Source organism: Echinops telfairi, unplaced genomic scaffold (genome assembly GCF_000313985.2).
Source record: "Echinops telfairi isolate 266 unplaced genomic scaffold, ASM31398v2 ScPeMD7_3;HRSCAF=10, whole genome shotgun sequence".
NCBI lineage: Eukaryota > Metazoa > Chordata > Mammalia > Afrosoricida > Tenrecidae > Echinops > Echinops telfairi.
In genome coordinates this window covers 27,009,699-27,035,795 of record NW_022103899.1, presented here as the reverse complement: position 1 = coordinate 27,035,795, position 26,097 = coordinate 27,009,699, and the positions used below count along the sequence as shown (strand labels likewise).

Genomic DNA, 26,097 nt, shown 5'->3' with positions numbered 1-26,097 from the left:
CAAATTACTTCTTTTAAACCATGTTTTGCTTTCAAGGATACTGTTAGGCACATTTCAAAGAATTATTCTGGGAAGAAAAAAAAAGAATTACTCCGTAAGTATAAACACAAGATGAAAGGATATGGCTTTTACAAATGGAGTAAACTGTTCTGTTCTGAATCTCAGCTGTGCACCATGGTCTCATTTTGTAACAGCGTCTTTACAGAAACATACATCTTAAGCAACAACCAAAATTCTTTTCAGTTAGTTTTGACATTTGAGGGCTATATTTCAAAACACATACTTCATTTTCTGAAGTATGTAATTAAATGAAAAAATATGCAGACCTTGATACAAGGAAGTCTCCCTTTTTTTTTTTAAATCACAAAAGCCATGTTTTAAGTGGTTTATATTAGGGTAATTCAATCTAATGCAGTATGTGGCAGTTAATAGTTTCCTTTTTAATTTAATGAGTTAGCACTCTGTAAAAATAGGTATTATGCATATTCTTAACATGATAATTTCATAACACAAATAAATTCATTTTTATATGTAAGGTAATATTTTAAAATATAATTCCTCTTCTCAGTAGAATTTTTGGATAAAAATTCAGGAAAGTAAATGCTATTTCTATTGGGTACTCTACTCTCTAAGTTTTGAAGCTGATTATCTGGACAAAACAATACCAAACAACAAACCACTTCAACAAAACCCAAACCTTATTCTTAGATTGATGTTGACGTAAACCAAGACTCACCTCAAAATTTCCACTCTCAACAGCACAGCTATTTTTAAAAAACAACTTTTTGTTATGAACTGGGTGAAGGTTTACAGAGATGTTTGTAGTTTTCCATTCAACAAGCCATGCTCATTTGTTTCATGTCATTGATTCTGACATCCCCACTTAGCCTTTCTCTCTGTTGTTTCCATTCCTCCTCTCCTAATCCTTCTGAACTTTGTCCTGGGGAAGATGTTGCCATTGTTAAAAAGCCGTTTTATTAGCACTTCATCCACATGTCATACAATTTAATAATATGATGAAGAGTTGTACAATCATCACCACATTCAATTCTAAAATGTATTCTTTTTCTTTGTACTCATTGTTATTCATGTAATTATTTTTCTAATTATGGAAAAAATATATGTAACAAAACATACTACAATTCCACAACTTCTACATGCATAATTCAGTGCTATTGATTATACTCTGCATGTTGTACAACTATTATTGTTGTTATCCTTTTACAAATTATTCCACCGTTAACATAAACTCAATGTTCTCTAAGCAATAACTCTTTCTTCTTGACCCATGGTAACCATTGGTCAAATTTGGTTTCTTTCTTTTAACATATTTTTATTGATATACTATTCACATCATACATTTCTATGATTAAATCGCTTTTAAAAAGAGTTGTATGTACAACATCACTGTGTCTAGTGCTCCCTTCCCTGTCTTGCATTTATTAATGCTGCCATTTTTATGTCAAACATTGATTATTTTAAGAAGTGTGTACCTCACTAATGTTATAATTGGGCCACTTGAGTAAGTTCATTTCCAGACCTGAAGGGTAGATAAAGGCTATAGTGTTGGGGGCTCCAGCAGTCTCCATCTGACCAGTAAACCTGATGTATTTTATGATTTTGAGTTTGGATCCACATTTTCTTCCCACTTACTCTAGGACTTTCTAATGCAATCCCTTTCAGAGCAGTTTGGTCATGATAGCTGGGCAACATCTAGTTCTTTTAGTCTCAGGGTCTTGACGACTGATGATGAAATGGTCCATCTGTCCACTGGGGTAATTGTTTCCATGTGTCTTCGATTGTTTCCCCACTCATCTTTGTTCTGGACAGGGAGAGACCAGACAGTAGCCGCACCTTAGATGGTCCCTCACAGCTTTTAAGATCCCAGTTGCTGCTCACTAAAGTAGGACATGGAACCTTAGCTTTGTGGATTATATTATGCCAATTGACCTTGGTGTCCCCCAAGACAAGGTCCTGAATCCCAGGCTCATCAACTCATTTCCTTGAGTGTTTGGTTTTGATTAAATCTAAGAAGTTTTCATAACTCTACCCCCTGTATGTTCCACCACATTCATGAATATATCTGCAGCCAAGGTACATATACATATAAAAATATCCTCTGTCATATATATATATACATCTATATAATATTTGCGGATATACTCTCCCTCTCCCTTCTCTTACCTGTTCAGCCTTTATGTCTAGCCATTCATCTACTAATGTTGTTGTTAGGGTCCATTGCTTTGGAACCAGGGTTTATAGCAACCCTATGTATAACATAACGAAACACTGATGGATGCATTTGAATTGTGGTGCCACACAGGATATTGAAAGTACAGTGGGCTGCTAAAAGGACAAGCAGATTTGTATTGGAAAAAATAAGGCCCACGTGCTCCATAAAGGCAAGGATATGGCAAGACTTTGTCTCACATACTTTGGGCATGTTGTTTGGTAAAGTGGAGGGGCAGCGAGAAAGAGAAAGGCCCTTTACAAGGTGGATTGACACAGTGACTGCACCAGTGGGTTCAGGCATAGGAACCATTGTGAGGATGGCCCAATGGTTTGTTCTGTTGTACATAGGGGTGTATCTGACTTAATGGCACCAAACAACAAGATATTTTGAGGGATTGCTGAGTCAGATGGTATTTCTAGTTCCAATATTTTAAGGAAGGCCCATACTGTTTTCTACAGTGGTTGTACCACCTTACAGTCCCACCAACAATACACGAGGATTTCAGTCTCTCCACACCTTCATCAGCAATTGTTGTTTTAAATTTTGCCATTAAAGCTGGGGTGAGCACTCTGTTGGTGGCCAAGCATCTCCGGTCAAAATTTATTTGAAAATATGTGCACGTACTCTTTGAGTACTGAGGAGGAGGCTTACTTTAATTATGGCAGCTTGCTATTTTTATAACATGGTGATTGAGTTGAACACAAAGTACGGTAACTGAGCTCCCTTCTTCCTTGATGAGTGGCCATGATAAAGTGTTGATGTCAGCATTCTTGAACATGTCCCAGTAATGTTTGGCTACTGCTTCTGTTCGTGGTGATGCTGTGTTTGGGTTGTGACCCAAAGCTATGAAGTGCTTGCTACTTGGCATCTTTTCTTCCATGAAGCTCTCACCATTCAAATGTCACAGATTTGGTAAAATAATAGTTAGATCGAGTGCCGCTTGCCTCTACTTAGTCATGTTTACATGAATCCCATGGTTTTGCTTTGGGGTTGTTTTTTTGTTTTGTTTTGTTTTTTTAATGGCCTTCACCTGGTGTTCATGAGAGAGCAATGAGTACTTAGAGCTGTACCACCAGTGACAGGAACTCCCATCTAAGAAGGTGGATTTCCGTACCAGAGCTGTGTCACACCATCCTTTGGGCCCGCTGCTGGGAAAGTAGAATCAAGTCTCAAATACGGCCTTTTTAATTGTATCCTCTAGTATTATAGATGTAGGACCATACTGTATCATACCTCTGTGAATGTAAAATATCTTGTACTTGCTTTATGATATGTAATGGTGACTGTGCTATATCAGGGCTGTTTTTTAATGATTTTATTCTAGAATGTTTTCTTTCCAATGATGATTGAGAAGCTAATTTTAAAAAATGGTGCTAGGACGATGAAACATATAACTTTCCTCTAGTTCTTTAATGCTTCCTCCCCACCAATATCATGATCCCAATTCTGCCTTGCAAATCTGGCTAGACCAGAGGATGTACATTGGTACAGATAGCAACTTGAAACACAGGGAATCCAGGATAGATTACTTCTTCAGGACCAGCGGTGAGAGGGGCGAGGCCTGGAGGGTGAAGGGAATGTGGAGTAGAAGGGGGAACCAATTACAAGAATCTAAGTATAGCCTCCTCTCTGGGAGATGGACAGCAGAGAAGAGGGCGGAGGAGACGTCGGACAGTGTAACTTATGACAAAACTATAATAATTTATGAATTATGAAGGGTTCAGGAGGGAAGGGGAAAATGAGCAAACGATATTGAGGGCTAAAGTAGAGGGCAAATGTTGTGAGATTGATGAGGGCAACAGGTGTACATATGTGCTTGACTCAATGGATGTATGTATGGACTGTGAGAAGAATTGTACGAGCCCTCAATAAAACAAATTTTTAAAAATGGTGCTAGGTACAACAGTTAAGAACTTTGCTGTTTTCTGAGGTTTTGTTTTGTATTTTTTTCCTTTTGTTTTTTAATGGACTGTGCTGAATGTCTCGATAATTTTGTTCAGATGACTGCAGAACCTGGAAAAGTTATATTGATGCGTAACACTGCTATTGGTCTTTTTATAGAAATACATAAAAATAAAAAAAATTTAAAAAAAGAAAAGAAATACATATATATATATATACACACATCTATATAATTTGAATTTTTGGAAACTTTAGCTGTGCTGTCAACTTTGGAAAAGTATCCCAGTTGTACCGTGTTGAGTTGCCATTGTACAGAAATTAACAGCCATATTGGTCTAGAAACGTTAAACTTAATTTTTTTCCATTAATACAGTAATGCACTGTATTAAATATGTAAGATCTTATCTACATGGGTTTGATTACAGAAACTAATAAAGAATTATCTAAATAATGAAAAAAATAAAGCTGGGGTGAGATGATATCTCATTGTTGTTTTGATGTGCATCTACCCAATCCCAGATTTAACTCGATGGCAGTGAGTTTGGTTTAACATCTAATGATCATGAGCATTTCTTCAGGCATTGGTTGGGCGCTTGAGTGTCTTCCAGGGTAAAGTGTCTGATTATGTCTTCTGCCCCTTTAAAAAATGGGTTATTTGTCATTTTCCTTTTGAAGTCCTAATGTTTTCTATAAACTCTAGAAATTTGTCTCTTGTCCGACATGCCATTACCAAAAATCTCCCCCGCCTAGTCCATGGGTTCCTTTATACTTCTTTGGTGAAATCTTCTGATTTAAATAGTATATACTTCTTTGGAAGTTCCAATAATATAGTTTGTCTTCTACCATTTGTGTTTTCAGTTATGTTTCATAGTATATTTATGCCATGTATTAGGGATGCTATGTTCATCTCTATTTTTTTATTGGTAATCTCTGCAGTTCTGTGTTTGACACTTAGGTCTTTGATCCATTTTTTTTCTTTGATCCATCTTAAGTTTGTTTTTATATATGTTGTGAGATACGATCCTGTTTCATTTTTCTGCGAATGGATATCTAGTTTTGTCAGTAGCATTGGTTAAAGACTCTATGTTCCCCATTTAACGTGTTGCTGACATGGAGTTCATAGTGCTTTTTTCTTCCTGTTCACTTTTTCTTGCATAATTGGTTTTACCTTAATCAGCAGTTTCTTCGTAAAACTCTTTATACCATGTAACTACCTTCATGTAGAGCCTCAGAAACCCACAGGCAGCCCTGCTCTGCCCTGCTCTATGAGTTGAAATAGCCTTGTTGGCCTGAGTCTGATGTTTGTTTTTTGTGAGGTGCAGCCCCATATCCGGATGGGTCCTAAGGGGGCGGATGTGTAACTGAGGGGTAATTTAAAGAGGTATGAGACAAGGCATGCAAGGGCTCACCTCTTCAGATGGAGACAGAACCAGAATGAGGGAGGAATGTATTCTCACACAGCCTTACATAAGCTCAGGCTTGCAAGCCACGGTAAGCACATACCTAATGGAAGGGGTTGTATTAGAGGCATGCATGTACCAGGAGGGGGACGAGCTAGAGGTGTACATGCAATAGGAAGGGGAGATGCTGGAGGCATACATGTGCCAGGAAGGTACATACTTAACAAGATGGGCGGGCTCTAGGGTTAGGATGGCAGCCTAATCTTGGTCCCATCTGAGCAGGCTTGACCTTGGGTGCTTGACCTCTTCTCCAGGGGAGTAATCTATGATCCGTATCAAAGGGAGGATAGGGCTGTTAGATTTCTGGGGTGGTTAACCTCAGTTCTTGTTTGCAAAGTTGAAATAATCCATGCAGCAGAAGCACTTTCGTAAGTCCAAGTGACTGTATGAGGGAAAGGTACGTTTCAGGTATTACAGTCTCAAACGGCACACACCATCTCTGGAAAGCCTGCAGGCCATGTGGGGACAGCACAAGAGTTTGCTACTGAAGATGACCACTTCAGGAGAGCCCAAAAAAACCACGCGAAAAGAATACCGGAACTGGAGCACAAAACCATACATGTGGAATCAGAGCAGGAAATCCCCAGAGGCCAAGAGAGGATGTGGCCCCCGGAGGGCCCACAGGTGCTTAGGCCCCACTTAAGAGGGAGAGATACCTACACCACTTGCAGTGTGCCCCTGAAAGAAAAGAGTGGCCTGCCCGTGGCCTACTTCTATCCCTTCCTGTCCCCACTAGCTGTGGAGGCGTGGTTGAGCGTCTTGGTTCACCTTATTGGCTGAGTTTAGGCGCACCTGTGTGATGTCATGTCACTGGTGCCTCACATTGTGTTTGGGCCCAGGTTTAGCTTCACCTACACCTAGATAGCCTTAGTCTGAGCATGCCCAGTTTGGATTTTCCCATAAGTGTCTAATTTCTTTCCAACCCCTTTATGGTGGCATGGGCGCTAATTTTTGTTTAGCATAAGCATTCAGTAGACATACACACACACACACACACACACACACCCTTATCTCTCATCTAGTTACCCTTCAGGGTCTGATTTGCTTTGGATGGCAGACAACCTTCAGGCAAGTAGCCTTCAAGCAGTTAACCTTCAAAAATATATAGTAGCAACCATGTGCTTGCAAATAGCACCTTACAATTGGCATTGTTGTGGGGGGACATCACGGGGAATAACTTTTACTTAGGAGAATGTGACTGGAACGCACCTTCAACCCACAAACACAAGACTCCCTCCTCGGGAGCCCCAGCCTCCCAGCCTCCTTAATGTATGAACATTGAGAGTTTGTACAAATATATTCTCTGCTCGGCTCTGTTCCCCCCAGGTTATCTATTTCATGCCACAGGGGATCTAATTCATGAGGGTTTATTTAATTAAACTAACACCGTTGTTCTTGTTAGATGCTGTCGAGGGGGTTCTGACTCATAGCTGCCTTAATTGCAACCGAGTGAAACACTGCTCCCTCCATCCTGCACCATTCTCACGATCTTTACTATGTTTAAGACCATTGATTCTGCCACAGTGTCAATCCATTTTGTTAATAATCTTCCTCTTTCTCTCTGTTTTAACAATCATGATATTCTTCTCCAGGGACTGGTCTCTTCTGATAACATGTGCAAGGTATCTATGTGAGATGAAGTCTCACCATCCTCAATTCTAAGGAGCACTTTGGCTGTTCTTCCAAGACAGATTGTTTTTCTGGTAGTCCATAATGTATTCAATATTCTTTGCCAACACCATCATTCAAATGTATCAATTCCTCTTTTGGCCTTCCTTAATTGTCCCCCTTTCCCATGCATATAAGGCTATTAAACATATTAAAAGACTTGGATCAGGAGACATCTTTCTTTTGAACACTTTAAACTGGTCTTTTGCTGATTTTCCCAATGTAATACATTGATTTCTTGATTGATCTCTTATAGTATATTTCTCCATCCATAGGTGTTGAGGTATAGATCAAAATGAAGTGAAATCCTTGATAATTTCAATACTTTGTTTGTCATGATGTTATTTATTGGTCCAGTCTGGGGACTTTTGTTTTCTATTGATGTATAAGCCATACTCAAGGAAGGCTGTAGTTAATTTGAACTAGTAGATAATAAATTCCACAATACTGAAAACATTATCACCTATAGTTTGAAGCAATTAGCTGCAAAGTACATTTTCCTCTTTGGAAGAATAGAACCCCCACTTTCACCCAGGATACCTTATTGATGTATTTTCTCTGACCATTTTCTATCTTTGTGTGGTATTTTCAGTCAGTCCATATGCTTGTGAAATTTGGATAATGAATAAGGAAGATCAAAGAGAAACGGATGCCTGTGATTTATTGGGCTGATAAAGAATATTGACGATACCAGGACTACCAGACCCTCTGCTTCTGTCCAGTCAATTCTGACTCATCAACACCTCGAAGGACACAACGGAAGTGCCCCTTCTTAAGGTTTCCAAGGCTGACAACCTTTTCAGATGAGTACAACCTCATCCTCTTCCTGGGAGGGGCTGGCGGGTTCCAGCTGCTGACTTTGTGGGTAGGAGCCCAACTTGTAACCCACTCTAACGCTCGGGCTTAAAAAAATTGAATTCATTTCTATTAAACATGAAAACAAATGGAAATGGAAATTTAAATATTGTCTTGTCACCCCAATGGATGGTCTTGCATATATATACCCTGTATTGTGTTTTTCCCATTTTGGTGATCTCTATGTTAAAAAATAAATCCATTCTTTGACAACCAGAAGTTCAAGAGGAACATGGACCAATAGGATCTACAATAGGGAAGAGAGAGAAGAGAGTGGCATGTATAACTCAACTTGTTTATATTGGAATACTTATAATTCATGGTAGCCTTATTAACATTCTTCCTTTTCTAAATGAAACAAATTTACATTGATGTGTAGATTTGACTTTGTACCTTTAAAACTTGATATAAATTATCTTCCTTCCTGTACATTTGTATGTTTGAAGTAGCCAGTAGATGACTGTAATATACCCTGTGGTATGCTAAATTCTGCTCATCTCTGCTTCTATCATGGTATCTGCAGCCCCTTCTTTTCCTTTCTCCTTTGTTCATAGTTTGTTTCTTCCACCATATTAGCTGCCCACATAGATACATTCCTATTGTTGCCAGGATTTTATCTTTGGATACATTTTCTATGCTATCTTGTTTCCTGAAGTTCTCTAACCATGTTACATTCAAGAGGGAATATCTGAATCTTTGTTTCACAAAATATAACAAAACAATGTTTCATTCCAAATACAAGTATGTAGTAAAATTAATTTTCCATGAAATATTTCATGTCATACTTTATAGATTCTTAACGTTTCTTTCAGGTATAATTAGGAAGTATTTCTTAGAGAAGATAAAAAATAAAAGGATCATTTTGTGACATATTTGGGTTTTGCATGTTCTAAAGTTTTCATTTATGTGTTGTTGTTCTGATTAAGAATACATATGGGGGAGGGACAGGGGAAAAGAGGAGCTGATACCAGGAATTCAAACAGAAGAAAAATATTTTTAAAACGATGAAGGCAACATATATACAAAGGTGCTTGAAACAATTGATGTATGGATTGTTATAAGAGCTGCATGAGCCCCCAATGAAATGATGTATTTACAATAAAAAAATACATATGGCAGAATATTCACCAATTCAACATTTTTATATATACAATTCAGTTTGATGATATTCTTGACCCCCCCTTTCCAAATAATTCCTCCCCCATTAACATACACTCACTAATCTAATCTTTGGAGTAGCAGTTATCAATATGATCCCATATAGAGATTTTTTTTTTAACTTAAAGAGAACATGTATTAAGGACAAGAGGGAGGACATTAGGACAAGGTCACAATGGTGTCTAAGGGTTTGCTGAGCTAAAGCTTTAAAAAGGTTATGGGAGGTCAAAGAAAACACAAAAACATGGCTGGCGACAGATCAATGTCCTAGTTGTCGATGGAACTCCTGAAGTGCAATCAGGGGCCACGACTGGGACAAGTAGATTATATTAGACAGAGAAGCTTACTTACATATTGGTCAGGGGCTTTCCCAAGGCAGTCAAGGCATGGCTGCTTTATGAAGTGTATTGTTCTAGATCAGGGGTTGGCATTTGTGGCTTGCGAGCCATACTCAGCTCTTTTGGTATGTGCATGTAGCTCTAAGTATTTGAAAAAAATTTTTTTGAAAAAAATGTAAGAGATATTACTCAGATAATGGTGCTTTCATTTTTTTCTAAAAATATATTTATGGCTCTCAAGTAATTTTAAATTGTCGTGAGAGACAGGATTGGGCCTTTCATCTCATTTGCCACGCCATCCTAGATGGAAAATATGTCAAGAAACAAGTGTTGGGTCTCGTGAAATACCTCGGTCCTTGGCTTCACATGAGAAAGAATTCATGCCAAACCCTGGTTTGTGATCCAAGTGAGTTTTCTGAAGGAGAGAAGCCGTTTTCAGACATTACAGTAAAGGGAACACAAGCCAGAGTCTGTGGCATGGCTGCACGGGCCCTTGGCCCAGCCACTTAGGATCACAGCTGCCGGGAGAGTATGTAGGTGGTCTCAAAAAATTTGGGCTTTTCAGGGCCCCCGTTGGGAGGCGTGATTGATGGTACTGTTTGACCCCATTGGCGAATTAAGCCCACCTGTTCTAGATGGGGTCCCACTCAGGTGTACTGGCTTCCTGTCTCAAAGACCTGAATGTGTGGGTGCCCTCCAGCCTTAAGCAGCTTCCAACTACCTGTCCTGGGGGAGGGAGGCTTTGGCATGCCGAGGGACAACACTAGTTCTGCCTGTAGCTACCACACAATGACATCACATTATATTACTTCTGTTTAATAAAACTGTGGTGCAATGATTTACTTGATATGGCTCCTTCACAACAAATGACTGGGTCAAACTACGCAGATGGATTTTATTTCTGCTTTTCAAGATGGGTCTGGGTAAGAGGTCGGGGAAGATATTGACAGAATTTTATGACTCAATTGTGAGTGGCTCTTCATGGTGCTAATTTAATTTCAAAAACTAACTGTGAAGGGTGTGTGTGTGTGATTTATACCATCCTGTTGAGTAGAAAAAGAACCATCTCTGAAATAGGAAGGAAGACATCACTACAGGAAGGGGTAAGACACAGGAATGCATACTCAGGACCGCATACCTGAGGCCCCGTGGCATTGAGTCTCTTCGGTCCAAGGACAGAAAGCGGTGGCAGAGTGCAGAAGAGCAGCAGCAGCACCAACCACCAGAGTGGGGGCTCTCTGGTCCACAGAATAAAGCTGAGTGCTTACAGGCAGGAGCTTTGCTTGCTGGAGTGGGGCGTCTCTGGGCACTTAATTGGGGAACTAAGTTTGCTAACCCATTGAGCTAAAAGTTGAGTGCTTGGCCAGAGCTTATGGTAGTGTAGCTTGTCCTTGGGCTTTTTATTGGAAGTGCCAAAAAAGTCTCTAACAATGCTAGCGGAGGGCAGTGACGAAGAGGAGATGTGGCTAAGCCAAGGACCAGAGAGGTGTGCTGGCAGACATAGCTAAGGTGTCCCAACTGGAAGAACTTTCCTGAGCCTTTCTGATCCTGTTCACTTTTCTAATTACCCATGGAATTTTGAGTATTGTCTGCAAATTCTGTGTGACCATTGCAATAAATTTTCAAACCCAGATGAACATTAGTTCTAAGGGAGAGATGGTTGTCAGAATTGGCAAGAAAGATTGGCAGGCAGAGGCATGCCTGATCTTCTCCTTAGGACATGGCCTTGGACTAATGAATTTAGTTCTCCTCCCCAGTGAAGTTTCAGGGGATCAAATATTGCCCTAGCCCCTACATTTGCCTACAAAAGGTTTCTACGATTTTGAAGCAATATTTTTTAACTTACACACAAATTTAGTAATGATTGGTGTTCATATTTATAGCCATGAACTTTGCAGAGAAACAAACAAAATAAGCATTTAGGAGCTTTATATTAGCTACACTATTCAGGCAAAAATATGAATCCTAAAGATAATAAGGAGAAAAATAACACTAGGGAGGTACACACACCTTAGAACAATGAATCATTTGAGATAAAAGACAGCACTAATCCAAAGGCAAAGCTCAGAAGTGTTAGCAAAGGTGGAATGGAAACAGGAAACACAAGTAGGATATGTGATCTTACACTGTGAAGACTTCAGTCAATGGCATGAAACAATGTGTGTAAATTGTTGAATGAAAAATTGGTCTACTTTGTAAACATTGACCTAACTCACAACAGAGTTACAATAAAACAAACAGAAGCTCCTTTGTTTTAAATCTCACCCTTAGGGATTCAATTAATTAAAAATTTCAAAACAATTAGTGGAGAACATCTAATTTAATTCCAGAATGACAAAAAGAAAAACATTAGCTCTTCAAGGCAAGTGAACAATTGAGAGATTAAGCAAAAATAGGAAGGTCTACAACAAAGAAAAATGAGACATAGCATGCCCACTAGAACTGGGCAAATATTTTATAGTATCATCTAGGTCCTTTTACACTCCCTAAAAATGATAGGAAAAGAAGCAAGGCCAACTACCATTAAAAAAACCTTCTTAGAGATTAACTGTTAACCAGTCAATTAACATAGGTTGTCTATTATGGATAGAATGCATTGCTGCTGGTCTTACTCCATGTATCTGAAACCAAATCTGATATGGCTGAGACACTTGTTGTTTTATGGAATGGCAGGCACCGGCACACAATTTCTAATTTTATTACATCTTCCTTGTTTTATTTAATGAACAAACACACCGAGAGGGAGGTTATGGTATAGTTATCTTATTTTTATAAGAGATTAAGAAGCCACTAATATATTTCCGGGAACTAGCTTCAGTGATCCTTCTTATCTTTATGCTGGGACTCCAGGAAATACTCCGCTCCTGCAGCTATCACGAAGGCAGCAAATCCCCACTTGAATCCTTTTAACAATACACCAAGAAAGGAAACATTGTTGGCAAATCCACCCATGTATCTCCAAGCTTCATTGCTACAGGGAGGAAAAAAGGGAGGAGGGTGTGTTATAATCATACACTACTGGTATACACTCATTAATTAGAGTATATTGGATTTCCATCTTTCTAACACACTGCTGTAGTCACAAAGCAAGACTTTAATCAAGTCTATCCATCACTGGTCAGCACACTGGCTCTGCCCATACTAGTCATTACATCATCACAGAAAGACAAGTTAGATAGGCTTGACTATTAATCTTTGCTGTGCCACTTATACTAGATTGAAAACCTTTTGGACTAGGCAAGTTACATGTCTCGGGCTTTCTTCCTCTTCTACTCAGTGATCATTACCATGCATCTGCAATCGTGTTGTCATAAAGATTCAACAGAGTTATCTATGAAACATTTTGGCACAGAAAGTATGTGACATTATTATTCAAGAGGATTACTGCTTTTTCCTGTTACAACAGCCTGAACTAGACAAGCTTGATTTCCTGTTCTGGCAATCATTCTTCTGAGAACCCTGAATGGAGAAGTAATCAGAAATCGGATGACATTTCTTCTACAGAACAGGATTAGTAGAAGACTCATAAAGACCGAGAAACGTTTACCTTTAAAAAGCATGACTTAGTACAAAATCTGAAAGCCATCGCTTCGCAGCCTTTTGGCTAAGATCAAGTGTAGAAAGGATGAGAGCTAATCAAAATCTAACGTGGACTACAAGCCAGATAAACACATTACAAGAAAACAGGAAAGCACCATTCCTCATAAGTATCCCCAGTGTTGCCCACTCAGTGACCATTCAGGATGGAGTAGAACTGTCTCAGAGGGTTTTAAGGACTAAATATTTCAGACAAGTAGACTCCCCATCTTTCCCCAGCACAACAGCGAGTAGGTTTGAACTGCCAACCATTTGGTTAGCAGCCAAGTACTCAATGACTGGGCCACCAGGGATCCTTCTTATGAACATAGATATAAATATTCTCAATATTTTAAAATAATAAATTATAATGAAGTAGGGTTTATCTCCAGAAATGCAAGATTGTCTTAATAATTGACTTAACATTTAAACGGTGTTAAAGACTAAATTAAAAAATGACCTGAGCATTTCAACAGATACAGGAAAAGCATAACAGAAGTCCATATCTATTAATGATAAAAAAAAATCCCTCTCAGTAATCTAGGAATAGAAGGGAAATTCTTTGCCTTGATAAAGAACATCTAGAAGCTAGAAAAACCCTACAATGAACACCATATTAAGTGACAAGACTGAATTAAAGCAAAACAAAGATGTTTGCTTTCACCATTTTTACTCAACTCTACTAGAACTCATAGCAATGTAATAACAGAAGAAAAAAATTTTAAGTTTACAGATTGGAAAGGAAGAAACCCTGAATAGGTGGAATTTTAAGAGCTGCCTAGCTGAGGTCACCAAGGGAGGGAGGAGAGAGAAGAAATCCTAAGACCGGGTCCCGCGACCACCAACATTCAGACCAGTGATCAGGGAGCCAACCTAGGATCTGGGAAGGTCCGTTCAGTGAGGCAGGAAGAAACCAAGAATGTCCAGGACACCCAATGGGGAAAGTGCTTCTGGGAAGACAGAGTGGGCAGTCTTGCCAAAGGCTGCTGATATGCTGAGTAAGATCATGGCTGGGCAGACTATTATATTTAGCAACCTTGGGTCATTGGTAATCTTCACAGGAGTCATTTCTATGGAATAGTTGGGTGTGAAAGCCTAGTTAGAATATGTCTGGAAGAAAATGAACTGTCTAACCATGCTGCCAGGCAGTGGTGAGCCAAATCTAGCAGGTGGCATGTTCTACAGGGCAACTGGTCTGGCTTCTTCAACAAGTTAGTGCAAAGATGGGTGGGGGGTGGAGGGTTGTGTTCGATTAAAGGAGACTTTGGATCTGGATGGAAATAGACTGTAAAATGACATTGTATAAAAAGTGGGAGGAAATGCAATATGGAATTGGTTTTATGACGATATTAAATGATTGTTAATTTTGTCCAATGGGCTGATGACTTTGTGTGATGGAAAGACAAGTCCTGGGTATTTTTTCCCTCAAGGTTAAAAACAAAAAAACTGTAGGGTGGCGCAAATGGTTCCCAAGCTCAGCTGCTTGCTGGTAGGTTGGAGGTCTCAGGCCAGGCATAAATGGTACCAAGGGCTCAAATGGAAAGTAAATGTTTAGAAAATGATGATGGCAACATATGTGCACATATGCTCGATACAACTGATGTACAGAATGTTATAAGAGCTGTAAGAGCCCCCGATAAAATGATTTAAAAAAAAAAGAAGAAACCTTGTCTTTCTTTATAGGGAAACTGATTATATATGAAGAAAACTCTGAGAGTAAAAGATGTATCTATATGTAAATCAAACAAATATTTGAACTTAGCACTAAACATTGAACTTATCAAGGTAACAGGACACAAACTCAATATACAAAAACAAAATTTATTTCTATACACTAATAATTTGAAATTAAAATAATATCAATAAATTGTCAATTATCCTAAAATTGATCTATAAATTCATTGCAACCCAATTAAAATACATGCTGGCTTTTTGTAGAAATAGACAAGCTCATTCTAAAATTTCCATGTCAATGCAAAGATCCTAGAATAGTAAATAAAAGTATAAAAAAATAAAGCCACCATATATACTATTTGATTTGAGGATATTGTAGTATTGGCATAAAGGCAGGCATATTGATCAGGTTATATATATGGTCAATTAATTTTTGACAAAGGTATCAAGGCAATTTAATGGAAGCATGATAGCCTTTTCATAAATGATGTTAGAACAATTAGATATCCACAAGAAAAACTATGATTGCCACTTATGTCTCACCTTATATAAAAATCAGTTCATATACTAGATATAAGAAGGATAGCTATAAAGCTTCTAGGGAAATAAACAAACAAAACACAAATGAGGGAAATCTTAGATAGAATTAGAAAATCATAAACCCTAAAATAATAATAATAATAATGCCCATGAACAGGGAATGCATCAAAAACTTTTGCTTTTGAACAGTAATACTAAGAAAATGTAAAGGCAAGCTATAATATGAGTGAAAACATATGCAAAACCTTTATGAAAAAAATACAAAAATTCTTACAACTCAATAAGACAAATATCCTGATAAATAAAAGGGAAAACGATTTGAGTAGATACTTCATCAAATAAGAGAGATGAATAGTAATAAGCACACATAAAGATTCTCTAATCATTAGCTTTTAGGGAAATATATATTAAAATCACTATTCCACATTCACTAGAATGGCTAAAATTTAAAAGATTGATAATACCAAGTTTAGATGAGAACAATGACAAAATGAAATGCTCATATGACGGATGGGACTCAAAATAGTACAAGCCACTTTGGAAAGTAGTACTGCCATTTTTGGTAGTGTTCCACCCCCCCACCCCCACCCCTCCAAATAAGAAGTCACTTATCATGTAACCCAGAAGCCCCATTCTTATAATCAAATAGCCTTAACAAGTTTATTCAAAATATCCTCAGACTGGACTCAACCCAAATGACCAACTGGTGAATGATAAGCAAAATGAAATATTACAGAATGTGGACAATAAAAAGGAAGCAACTAGGTATATAAACTATAACATGATTATATTGCAAAGGCATTAAGAGGACAGAACACAAAATTAAATACTGTAGGATTTTTATAAAATGCAATACTATGGAGGCAGAAAGAGATCAATGCTTACCAGCAGCCAGAGGTGAAATGGGACTGACTACAAAGGTGCATAAGGAAACTTTTGGAAATGACAGAAATATTCCCTATCACGATTATGTGTACAGTATATGTAACTGTATACATCTGACAGGAATCATGGTATTGCACACTAATCTGCACAATTAAAATGGGGTGAATTTTATTGTATACAACCAACACTTTTTAAAACTTTAATGTAAACAGCTCCTTTTCATGATTTTTAAAGAATACATTGTGAAGGAAAATAAGACATAAATTGTGTCGGATAAATTCTCTTTAAGGCTAAAAAAAAACCACCCTTCTCACCCCACTCCCCTTCTCACCCCCCTCCTTCACCCCTCTTCCGAGCAAAAATAAAATAAAATAAAATAAATTCTCTTTAAGGCTATTTAATTCCTCTTACCGGCCCCATGGATCTCTTAGCCCCTGTGCAGCCAGCCTCTCCTGGACAATTTCTAATGGTGTCCCTTCTATCTTCCACTGTCTATAATCTGGAAGTTCCATTTTATGATGGCCATGTTCATGTCCATGTCCATGTCCAGGGGCCATATCTACAGGAAGAGATACTTTAGGGATAAAAATGTAGATAGTTAGTGTTTCAAAATGCTTCAATATAAACACTTAAAAATTCTAAGTTCAAGAGATTTTATGAAACATTGTCTTAATAGCTATTATATGTTCACTGATAGAAAAAACATATATGTATATAAAGGAAAAATCATCCGTAATTCTACCACTCAGAGATTTAAGTATTTACTATTTGGTTTCCTTCTTCATTATAATAACAGAAAATATTGAGCCCTATATGTCAGTTATATATGTTTGAGTATTTTATATGTATTAACTCTGTTATTAAAACCCTTTGAACTTAATTTGCTAATCGATCTCCGTTTTACAAATAATGCCAAGACTTAATTTTCTGAAAGCTACTTAAATAATTAAATTGTTATATAAACCTTGTAATTTGGTTTTAGAGCCCCTACTTCTAACTCCTAAGTTAGAGCTTTTCTCACTTTAATTCTTTGATAAGCCTTAAATAAGGATAGCAAAAACGTTGTGTATACTTTGTTGTCACCCAAACCCACTAGCATCTAGTCGATTCAGACTCGGAGCAAACTCTACGTAGTCCTTCAGACTGTGAACCTTCACAGGAGTAGACAGCCTGATCTTGTTCCCGTGGAGCAGCTGGTGGGTTTGAGCCCACAACCTTGTAGTTAGCACCCCAAAGCCAAGCCTCCAGTGCCACCAGGACCCCTTTATTTTTATTGATAATGTAAAAATAAACTTCAGCTCGATTCCATTTAATTATGCATTTCAAATTAAGGAAGCAAGAATTAGTAAAGTTCTACTTTACATAAGATTAGTAGTATCAAGTCTATAATCACTGTTCTCCAGAAGACTAAACCAAATAATTATTACCATAACTGATTTTAGAACACGGAGGTTCTAATTATTAGATACTGTATACTAAAGGCATATTATGATAGTGCTTCCAAATACCCATTTAATTAAATAATAGTTTCCAGAATCCAGAGGGAAATTGTACATAGTAATTCTGACAAATTAACCAATAATTATATCAGGTATAATATTTACAAACATATTAGGAAATCACAAAACCTTATGTTGATAGTTTTCACATGTAATAAACAATACTAGTAATAAATACAAGTTAAAACTGGGACACTTACAACTTTACATAAAATACCCATCTTTCTTTTTCCCTTTTTCATTTCAGTGGAAACTCCTAGATGTATTTGAGGGCACTTTATAAAGTTTGTGGAAAATGGAATTAAAAGATAATGGAATCTTTCCATAAAATTTTAAAATTCTTTTCATATGTACTCTAGATCTGTGCTGTCTTATATGATAGAAATGAGCACTTGAAATGTGGTTAGTGCAACTAGAAAGTTTAGAATTTACATTTTTAAAAATCCAGGATTGATGAACCTATACAGACAACACGTATAATAAGGCTCAAAGGGGATACAGTGGAAGTGGGGGTCGGAGGGTTAAAGGAGAGTTGATATCAGAGTTCAAGAAGGAAAAGAATGTTTTGAAACGGATTGTCATAGCAATTGTACAATACTGCTTGATGTGATTGAACTATGGAATGATTATGGTAGCTGTATTAGCTCCCAATGAAATGGTTTTGGGAAAAAAAAGATTTTATAATTTTTAGGTTAACTTTAATTGACTTAAATTTCAAAACAAATTCTCAGATTAGTTATTGGAAAAATTGTGTGTGGAACAGTACTTAGCAGTCAAAACTTAAAATTTAGCATTTAAATGGAGATATCCTTAAAGTATAATACACATATCCATTTCAGAGACAGTATGAAAATGTAAAGTGTTTCATTTAAATATTTCAAATTTCAATACTGATTATAAATTGAAATAAAAAGTTTAATATATTGGGTTGAATAAATGTCTCATTGAAATTAGTTTCATCTGTTCCTTTTTTACTTTTTAAATGTAGCTAGTAGAAAAACTTAAAATATGAGAGCCTCATAATATATTTCTATAGCATCATGATGCTCTAGAAAAACTGACATGTGCATAAGGAAATATATTTCATAAAACTCTTTTTAGCCACACTGTTGTAGCCCCAAACTGTAAACAACCCAAATGTCTAATATTTAAATGGCATACTTATGGTATTGTCATAGTATATAATATTATCAAGAAAACAAGACTCCATGCAGAAGTATGAATGATTCTTACAAAGATAATGAACAAGCAGTAAGTTAGGAAGAAAATAAACACACATTATAAAACCATTTATGGATGGTATGTATATCCTACATCCTACTGTAGTAACGAATGGGATCTTAAAAGCATAAGAATAGCCTTCTAAGGAAAGGCTATTGGTCTCTCCCCATCTGGAAGAAAGAAATGAGAGGAAAACAAAAGATACACAGAAACAAGAGGCCAAAAGACTGAGCACACAAACATCAATTTCCACAACACGGAGACCAAAATAACTAGATATGTGGAGAAATCAAAAATCAAAACTCTGAAACCTTGCTTAGTGATCTATAGAGTGGGAGCATCTGCAAGACTATGGCCCTTCGGTCACCTTTCAGGCCTAGAGCTGAACTAACACCCAAACTTCCTTCTACCAAGTCTATTCTGACCCACAGTGACCCTATTGTGTAGTAAGTCACCACAATTAACCCCAATGTAACCATGATGTAGTAGTAGTCAACTAAGATGTAGCCATTTTTTGTTTTTAATCATTTTATTGGGAGCTCTTACAGATATTATAACAATCCACAATTCAATGAGATCAAGCCTAATTGCACAATTACTGCCGCCATACAAAATTATCAACTTTAAAATAAGCCGGCTATATTTGGCCAAAGATTTTCAAAACATTTTTTCTTCTTGAACTCTTGATGTTAACGCCCCTTTATCCTCTTTCTCCCCCAAAGATGTGGCCATGTTAACAAGGTCACCAGGCTGTATTAATTAGGCTGAGTGTAACCACTTTGTACTGGCCCAAGGATGGCCATTTTGCAACAACTGTAATTCCTCTTGTAATTGCTGTTTTCTGTAACTGCTGAGCCATTGCCATTTATTTTTTAAATTTAAATTGCTGCTCTATTTTTGTAAGGTCCCATATATCCCAGTATCAAACCACCTGTCTTTGTATCCAAGTTCCCCTTCTCTCCATACAGTGTGGCACCACCTGCCCCCTATCCCTTGTTTATTCCAAATAGTATAAAAACCTCGGGGTCTTAGGTGAATTAGGCGCTAGCTGCCCCTAGACCGCGGGGTAATAAAGGCTCACTGACTTTAATTAAGTTGTGTGGGGGTTAATTGATCTCACTCTGGCACCACATAGGGCACAGTAAAACTGTTCATGTAGGCTTCCGAGACTGCACATCAGAGATGGGAAATGTCCGGCCTTGGCAGGAATAGGTCCCTGGAATCATCAATCCTAGCTAATAATGCACGCCTCACCAAAGAGAAGCAGTTCCAGCCATCACATTTGAGGCGAGTTAACTAAATCTTTGACCAAATATAGCCGGCTTATTTTAAAGTTGATAAATTTGTATGGCCCACGAATAATGTTATAAATATCCAAATAGCCCCTGGCAGAAAAATGGTTCCCCACCCCCGCGTAAATATTTTTGCGGATAAAACGCCTCCTGTTCCTGCTGAAGGGCCGGTGGATTTGAATTGCTGACCTAGCAACCGCTGACCTTAGCAGCCCAATGCTCATCCACTGCACCATCAGGACTTCGCGAACCCAGTGAATCATTTACAAGGACAAAGTTAAAAGGTTAAGGAAAGGCGAAATGGTAACGGAAACAGGGAGGAAGTGGGGTAAGTGATGGTACATTGTGGGAATTACAATGGGTAAATTGAAACGAAACATGAGTCCTTGAATGCAAAACTGATGATCTTCTCTGTAAACCTTCACTTAATTCACGATCAACGGTTGCTTAAAAAGCCACATTAACTTGTGAGGCAGGCATTACAATTGTGTCTATTTCACGAGTTCCAGGTGCTCTTTTGCCTTTATCCGCAAACCAATCAATACTGGCCTAAAGGAGGGGTGTTGAGAGAAGAGGAGGAAGAAAAGCACTTGGATACAGCAACCATAGCAATTCTCAATCCTTCTCCAACTCCTCCCTAAGCTCTAAAGAGACGTTAGTTCTCTCCCGTTAGTTCTTCGAGCGAGCTTCTTCCCTGTTACACTGCGGCCTCTCATCTCCCGATCCATCGAGGCGCTTCCTTTTTACAATTCCCCAAACACATTCTCTTTCTTATCCTTAACGCAGGGGTCTCCCTCCCACCAACTACCTATTTTACCTGACGGCAATCTGACCTCTCAGGACAGTCAAACTTTAATCTTCCAGCTGGAGCCCAACCGGAAGCGGAAGTTGTCACCTCGAGTCGCTTACGACCAGAAGCAGAAAAGGCATTTAAGGTTCCGCTACTGGTTCAAAGATACCTGGAACCTGTGAAAAATATATGAGGGAGACTGGACATCAACCTTTTCCCCGTACACACGTGCGTCCTCAGTATGCGTAAAGCAAAACTGTTGGAGAGGGAAAGACAGGAAAGAGGAGATATTTTCCACGCTTCGAGACCGGAAACCTTAGCAGCTGCACCGAGGGGCGGGCCGGGAGCTTCTGCAACCAATCAAAGAGACTGTTGTTGGGAACGTGGACTCGCCCAATGGAAGAGCTGATTCTTGCGCTGCAGTTGGCTGGCTGCTGCGGGAGGCGGTGGCAGTGGGAAGCCGGAGACCGTGGGGTGACAGGTAGGTGGCGGAGCTGTCTTTGAGCGACGCGAAGTGCTGTATCGGAAGGGATTTTCCTGTTCGCTGGTTGCATGAAACTGTCTAAGGACGAAGACAAGCTGATGTGGAAGGCTGGGACTGGAGTGGGCGACCAGGTAGCAGCTTGCGGGTCGTGAGGAGAAGGAGAAAGCAGTTGAGGCGGTTAGAGGCTGAGCCCTGGAGGGCGACGCGCGGGCCTAGGACGTGGGGGGCTGCGGTGGCGCCGGCAGAGCGGGGGAAGCAGAAGGCACGAGCAAGAGGATGTCGTAAGAGCAGGAGGGATCCCTTGCACACAATCACAGGCAAGGCCCCCCCCCAAAAAAAAAAACAAAAAAAAACCCAAAGGATTCAGCATTGCAGGCAACTGCGGGGGCAAATCCAAAGAATTGTGTTTTAGAGCCAATACCCGGGGCTGGAGCGGCTGGGAATGGAAAAGAAAAATAATCATCGCTGGTCAGATCTTTGAAACTCCTTATGGCCATACGTTATGTAATCTGTGGCAGTTATCTACCCAAACGAGTAGATTGTCTCTCTTGATAGAGGAGGTCTCGCAACCTCTTGATGTGTCAAAACACTTTCTTCTTGGCGTGAGTGCTGTCTACCCAGGCGGGCTCTGTAGGCGAAGGGTGATAGCATGAAGGATGGAGTAGTCACGAACAGCTACTGCCAAATATGGATTTGGATAGAAAGATGGGATGTTAGTTTGGGATGGAGATGGTCATATCGTGCCCGGCAGTTCTCGATTGTATTGATTTTGAGGGTCAAGGCTGATAACGAATAGAGGGTTTTTGTTTGATTTTAAATCTTCAGGAATGTGAACAGCCTCTCAATATGTAGAGGTGGTTAAGTACAGGTGCAGCAAGTTGGAAATAACTAGAAAATGCGTCTAGTAGATTCTTTCCTAGGTCATGTGGATGCTAGGAACTGCAAAAAAAAAAGTGGTGGCTGAATTGGGATATAAGTCAACTCTTAAGTAGTTTGCTTTGTAAGCCTGAGAGGCTAGTTATGAATTATTTATTTATTAGGTTTTTAAAGTATGCTCTTTTCGTCTCTTGGACTGAGGTAAAATATGTTGCAGATATAAGCAACTCTAAATTGTCTTTTAAAAATGTAAAATCATATTTGCACAATGAACTGTAGAATAAAGTGAATCCTATTCAATGTGTTATGGAAGGAAAAAATTTCATAAAACTTGATTTTATATATATAGCTCACTGGAAAACATTTTTAAAAGAATTATAAGTTACTAAAATGTAAGCCATTCAAAAGGTTTACCTTTAGCCTATTAAAGACTAATATTACATTAGCATGTGTATCATTTTCCTAAACTTGTTAAACCCTCTATGACAGGATAATTTCCTAAGATGTGATCTTTTTTCGTATTAATTCTATTTTACGTGCCAGAACCCTAAGCCAACATTTCCCTCTTTGTCAAAAATTGATTCAGGAAAGAAAAGTGGATGCTCAGAGTTTGCTGGTTTGTCTTGCAATATTTAAAGTAAAGAGATGTTTATCAATGTTTTAGATAAAAATTTAATTGCTACTTGGTGTTTTATTCTTTACCTTATTTCTTTCACGAGAATCATGCTATCTCAGTTACAAATAATATTTCTCATTCTATTTTGAGTGCAGTTCAGTAGTGTGCTGAGTACCTGTGAACAAATCTCTGCTTTTGTGCAAGGTGTGTGTGTGTGTGTGTGTGTGTGTGTGTGTGTGTGTGTGTCTTCCTATTATATAACCAACCTACTAGAGCTTAGACAACTAATAGTTGATTCTGAATGGCCAGTAGGTGTCATTGTAGAACGGAATAAAGTTCAACATTAAATAAATTACCAAGTAATTTTATTTACTTTTAATTTTAACAGTTTTATTAGCACTTCATTCATATGTCACACAATTCAACAGTTCCAAGAAACACTAGTCCAAATTAGCATACAATAATTGGCTACATGTTTATACATCATTAGAAATCTTCTGAATCATTGCAGTGTTAGGGTTGCTTATAGGGGATTTGAAACCATGGCTATAAAATAGACCTTGAAAGTTTTAAACTAGCTTGACATACAGTGCAGATTTAGTTTTGTTTGATTATTTTATTACTTTGCACAGTAGTATATTCTAGAATGATCAAGGTTTTCAGCTTGACAGAACTTTATAATAGAAAAGCCGATACTACAGAATGAAAAGCTAAAATAGGGGCAACAAACAACAGACTCACAGCCAGACTCACAGCGACCCTGTGGATTTCTGAGACTGTAACTCTTTAGGGGAGTAGAAAGCCCAAGTTGCTGCTGGTGGTTTCCAACTTGTAACCACTATGTCAAGACTCCCAAAATAGGGGCAGAAAGTCCTCAAATAAGTTATCAGCTGCATAGTGTAGTGCTTTGTCATCTTAATGTTAGGATAGGTTTTGGTCTTTAATAGGGTTGTTGTTATTTTAACATTCAAAATAGCTTCCTTTTACTTTTTTAAAAAATCTGGGTAGTAGACTCTGGTGGAACCCTAGGGGTGTAGTGAGTTAAGCATTCAGCTGCTAACAGCAAGGTTTTGGGTTCAAACTCACCAGTGGCTCTGCAGTGTGGGGGAGGGAGAGATGAAGTTGTCTGTCTGTAAAGATTCATCGTCTCGAATACTCTGAGGAGCAGTTCTACTCTGGCCTATAGGATCTCTGTTAGTAGGAATCAACTCAATGACAGTTGGGAGTAGGCTTTGTGCTTTTCCCAGGATGATGAGCTGAACATTTGCCATTGTCTGAAATGTAATGTAATGCATTCTAGATGGAGCTGACACAGAAAGCTTTGAAGATGGCTTACAGCTGGTACATCCCTCACCTGCAGAGCTTTCTGCTGAGCTCTGGGGCTTTTGTAGCTCTGTTCCTTATGCCTGCTCTTGATGCAGTGTTTAAAGGGGGATGGTGGTGGTGGATTTTTCATGGAGGTGGAGAGTAGTATATTTTAAGAGTGAAAAAGAGATGTATGCACACGTATTCACATGTTATTTCTACTTCCCTTCAGAATCTTAGTAGTGGGAGAGGTTAGGAAAGGTATAGCTATATTTTGGGGGGAAATTTTGCTAGGTTAATTGATTCACCACTGACCTCTACTTTTGACTCTGATATAATTCAAGGCCTTTTGTGCTTGTGTTTAAACCAGTTACCATAGTTTTTCACTTGGGAGAGAGGGCTGCCAAATCAACATTTTTATAGCTCAAATTTTCATCAGCTAATGCCATAGCTGGGACATGTTTTGTAGTTAGGAACTCACATTGTTAGAAATAACTGTAATGAATATTTTAGTTAGGCTTATTTTTTACTGGCTCTTAGCTGCTTTCCTCTTTTTTTTTTTTTGCTGCTTTCCTTAAAGCTCATTTCATTCATGTATTGAACCTGTGCTAATTTGGAATTAAACAGATAAGAATTGGAAAACTTTTACTAATCAAAAGGCCTTTTATGATAGCTATGACACAGTAAAGTTGTAAAAATTATCTTTTACTTCAATGTTTTCTCGTATATTAAAATTAGACTTACGATGAGTTAGCAGTTTAGAAATTAATGGTTTATCTTTATGAATTATGATCTTTTTGTTTGAGAGTCTGGCTTCCATGAATACAAGTATGAGAAAAAGTAAATAGGTAGAATATGATTTTGATGACAGTAAAAGCTCTATTATGTGACATATTAGGAAGTGTGATTTTTTTTCTAGTTTTAAACAATAACTGCTAAACAATAACTGCCAAAAGAGTAGTTATAATGGGAAAACCCACTACTATGAACCAACTACGTTTCATAGCTGCCCTAGAGGATAGATTAAAACTGCTCGTGAGGGTTTCTGAGCTTCTAAATGTTTATGGGAGCAGACCACTTCATCTTTCTACTGCATCATAATGTATAGTAAATGACAGGGTAGTTAGTGGAGATGCTTGGGTTACAGAATGAATAGTTTTTATAATGTGACATCTGAACTTCAAAAAATCTTAGAAAAAAGCTTATTACCTTTCTCATTATGGATTTCTAATTCTTGGTTGTGCTTGATTTTTAATTGATTTAGACTTTTGTTAACTACTAAGATTTGTTCATTTACCTCCTAAAGTTCTTTTCCCCATATATATTTTAAAAATAGGTAAGGAAAGGAGTTGGATACTGAGGGGAAAGTGAAATTTATACCTTTAATTTGTCCTGTATTAAAATTTTTAGTCAGCATGTATTTTATAGTTAATTCCTGTTAAGTGCAAATGGAATGAGGAGGGGAGAGTATATTATGTTCTTTCTACCTTATAAGGTGGTTGTAAAACCCAAATAATAGACGTGAAGTATTTTTAAAACTAAAGTTAATATGAATTTGCAATTAATAACAGTAGTACCCGATTTTATTGTTTGTGGGTGTGTTAGACAGGGTTCTCTAGAGAGATAAAACCAAATTGCTGATAATTTAATATATTTATTTATAAAGATATTTAGATATATAACAAGAAATGAACTGTTAAATCATATACAGATAAATATATAATA

At 38.0% G+C, this 26,097-nt stretch overlaps 2 protein-coding genes across 3 annotated transcripts in view; one reads left to right on the top strand and one right to left on the bottom strand.

The window, feature by feature from the left end:
• Positions 1 to 12,361: 12,361 nt before the first annotated feature.
• On the bottom strand, positions 12,362 to 21,216 carry NDUFB3 (NADH:ubiquinone oxidoreductase subunit B3). Of its 2 annotated transcripts, none has more exons than XM_030887568.2 (3): positions 21,119 to 21,216; positions 16,701 to 16,863; positions 12,362 to 12,585 (listed from the first exon to the last, which is right to left on the bottom strand). In XM_030887568.2, the coding sequence occupies exons 2-3, from the start codon at positions 16,844 to 16,846 to the stop codon at positions 12,429 to 12,431; spliced, it is 303 nt and encodes a 100-aa protein (XP_030743428.1). In that variant the 5' UTR covers positions 16,847 to 16,863; positions 21,119 to 21,216; the 3' UTR covers positions 12,362 to 12,428. The 2 variants fall into 2 exon arrangements, with proteins under 2 accessions (XP_030743428.1, XP_045152943.1); XM_045297008.1 differs by having other exon boundaries at positions 21,135 to 21,158.
• Positions 21,217 to 21,643: 427 nt separating this feature from the next.
• The window catches only part of FAM126B (family with sequence similarity 126 member B), an 89,008-nt gene continuing 84,554 nt past the window's right edge, over positions 21,644 to 26,097 (top strand). Inside the window, exon 1 of the mRNA XM_045294899.1 lies at positions 21,644 to 21,706. The gene's annotated coding sequence lies outside the window, so the exon portion shown is untranslated. The remainder of the gene's footprint in view (positions 21,707 to 26,097) is intronic.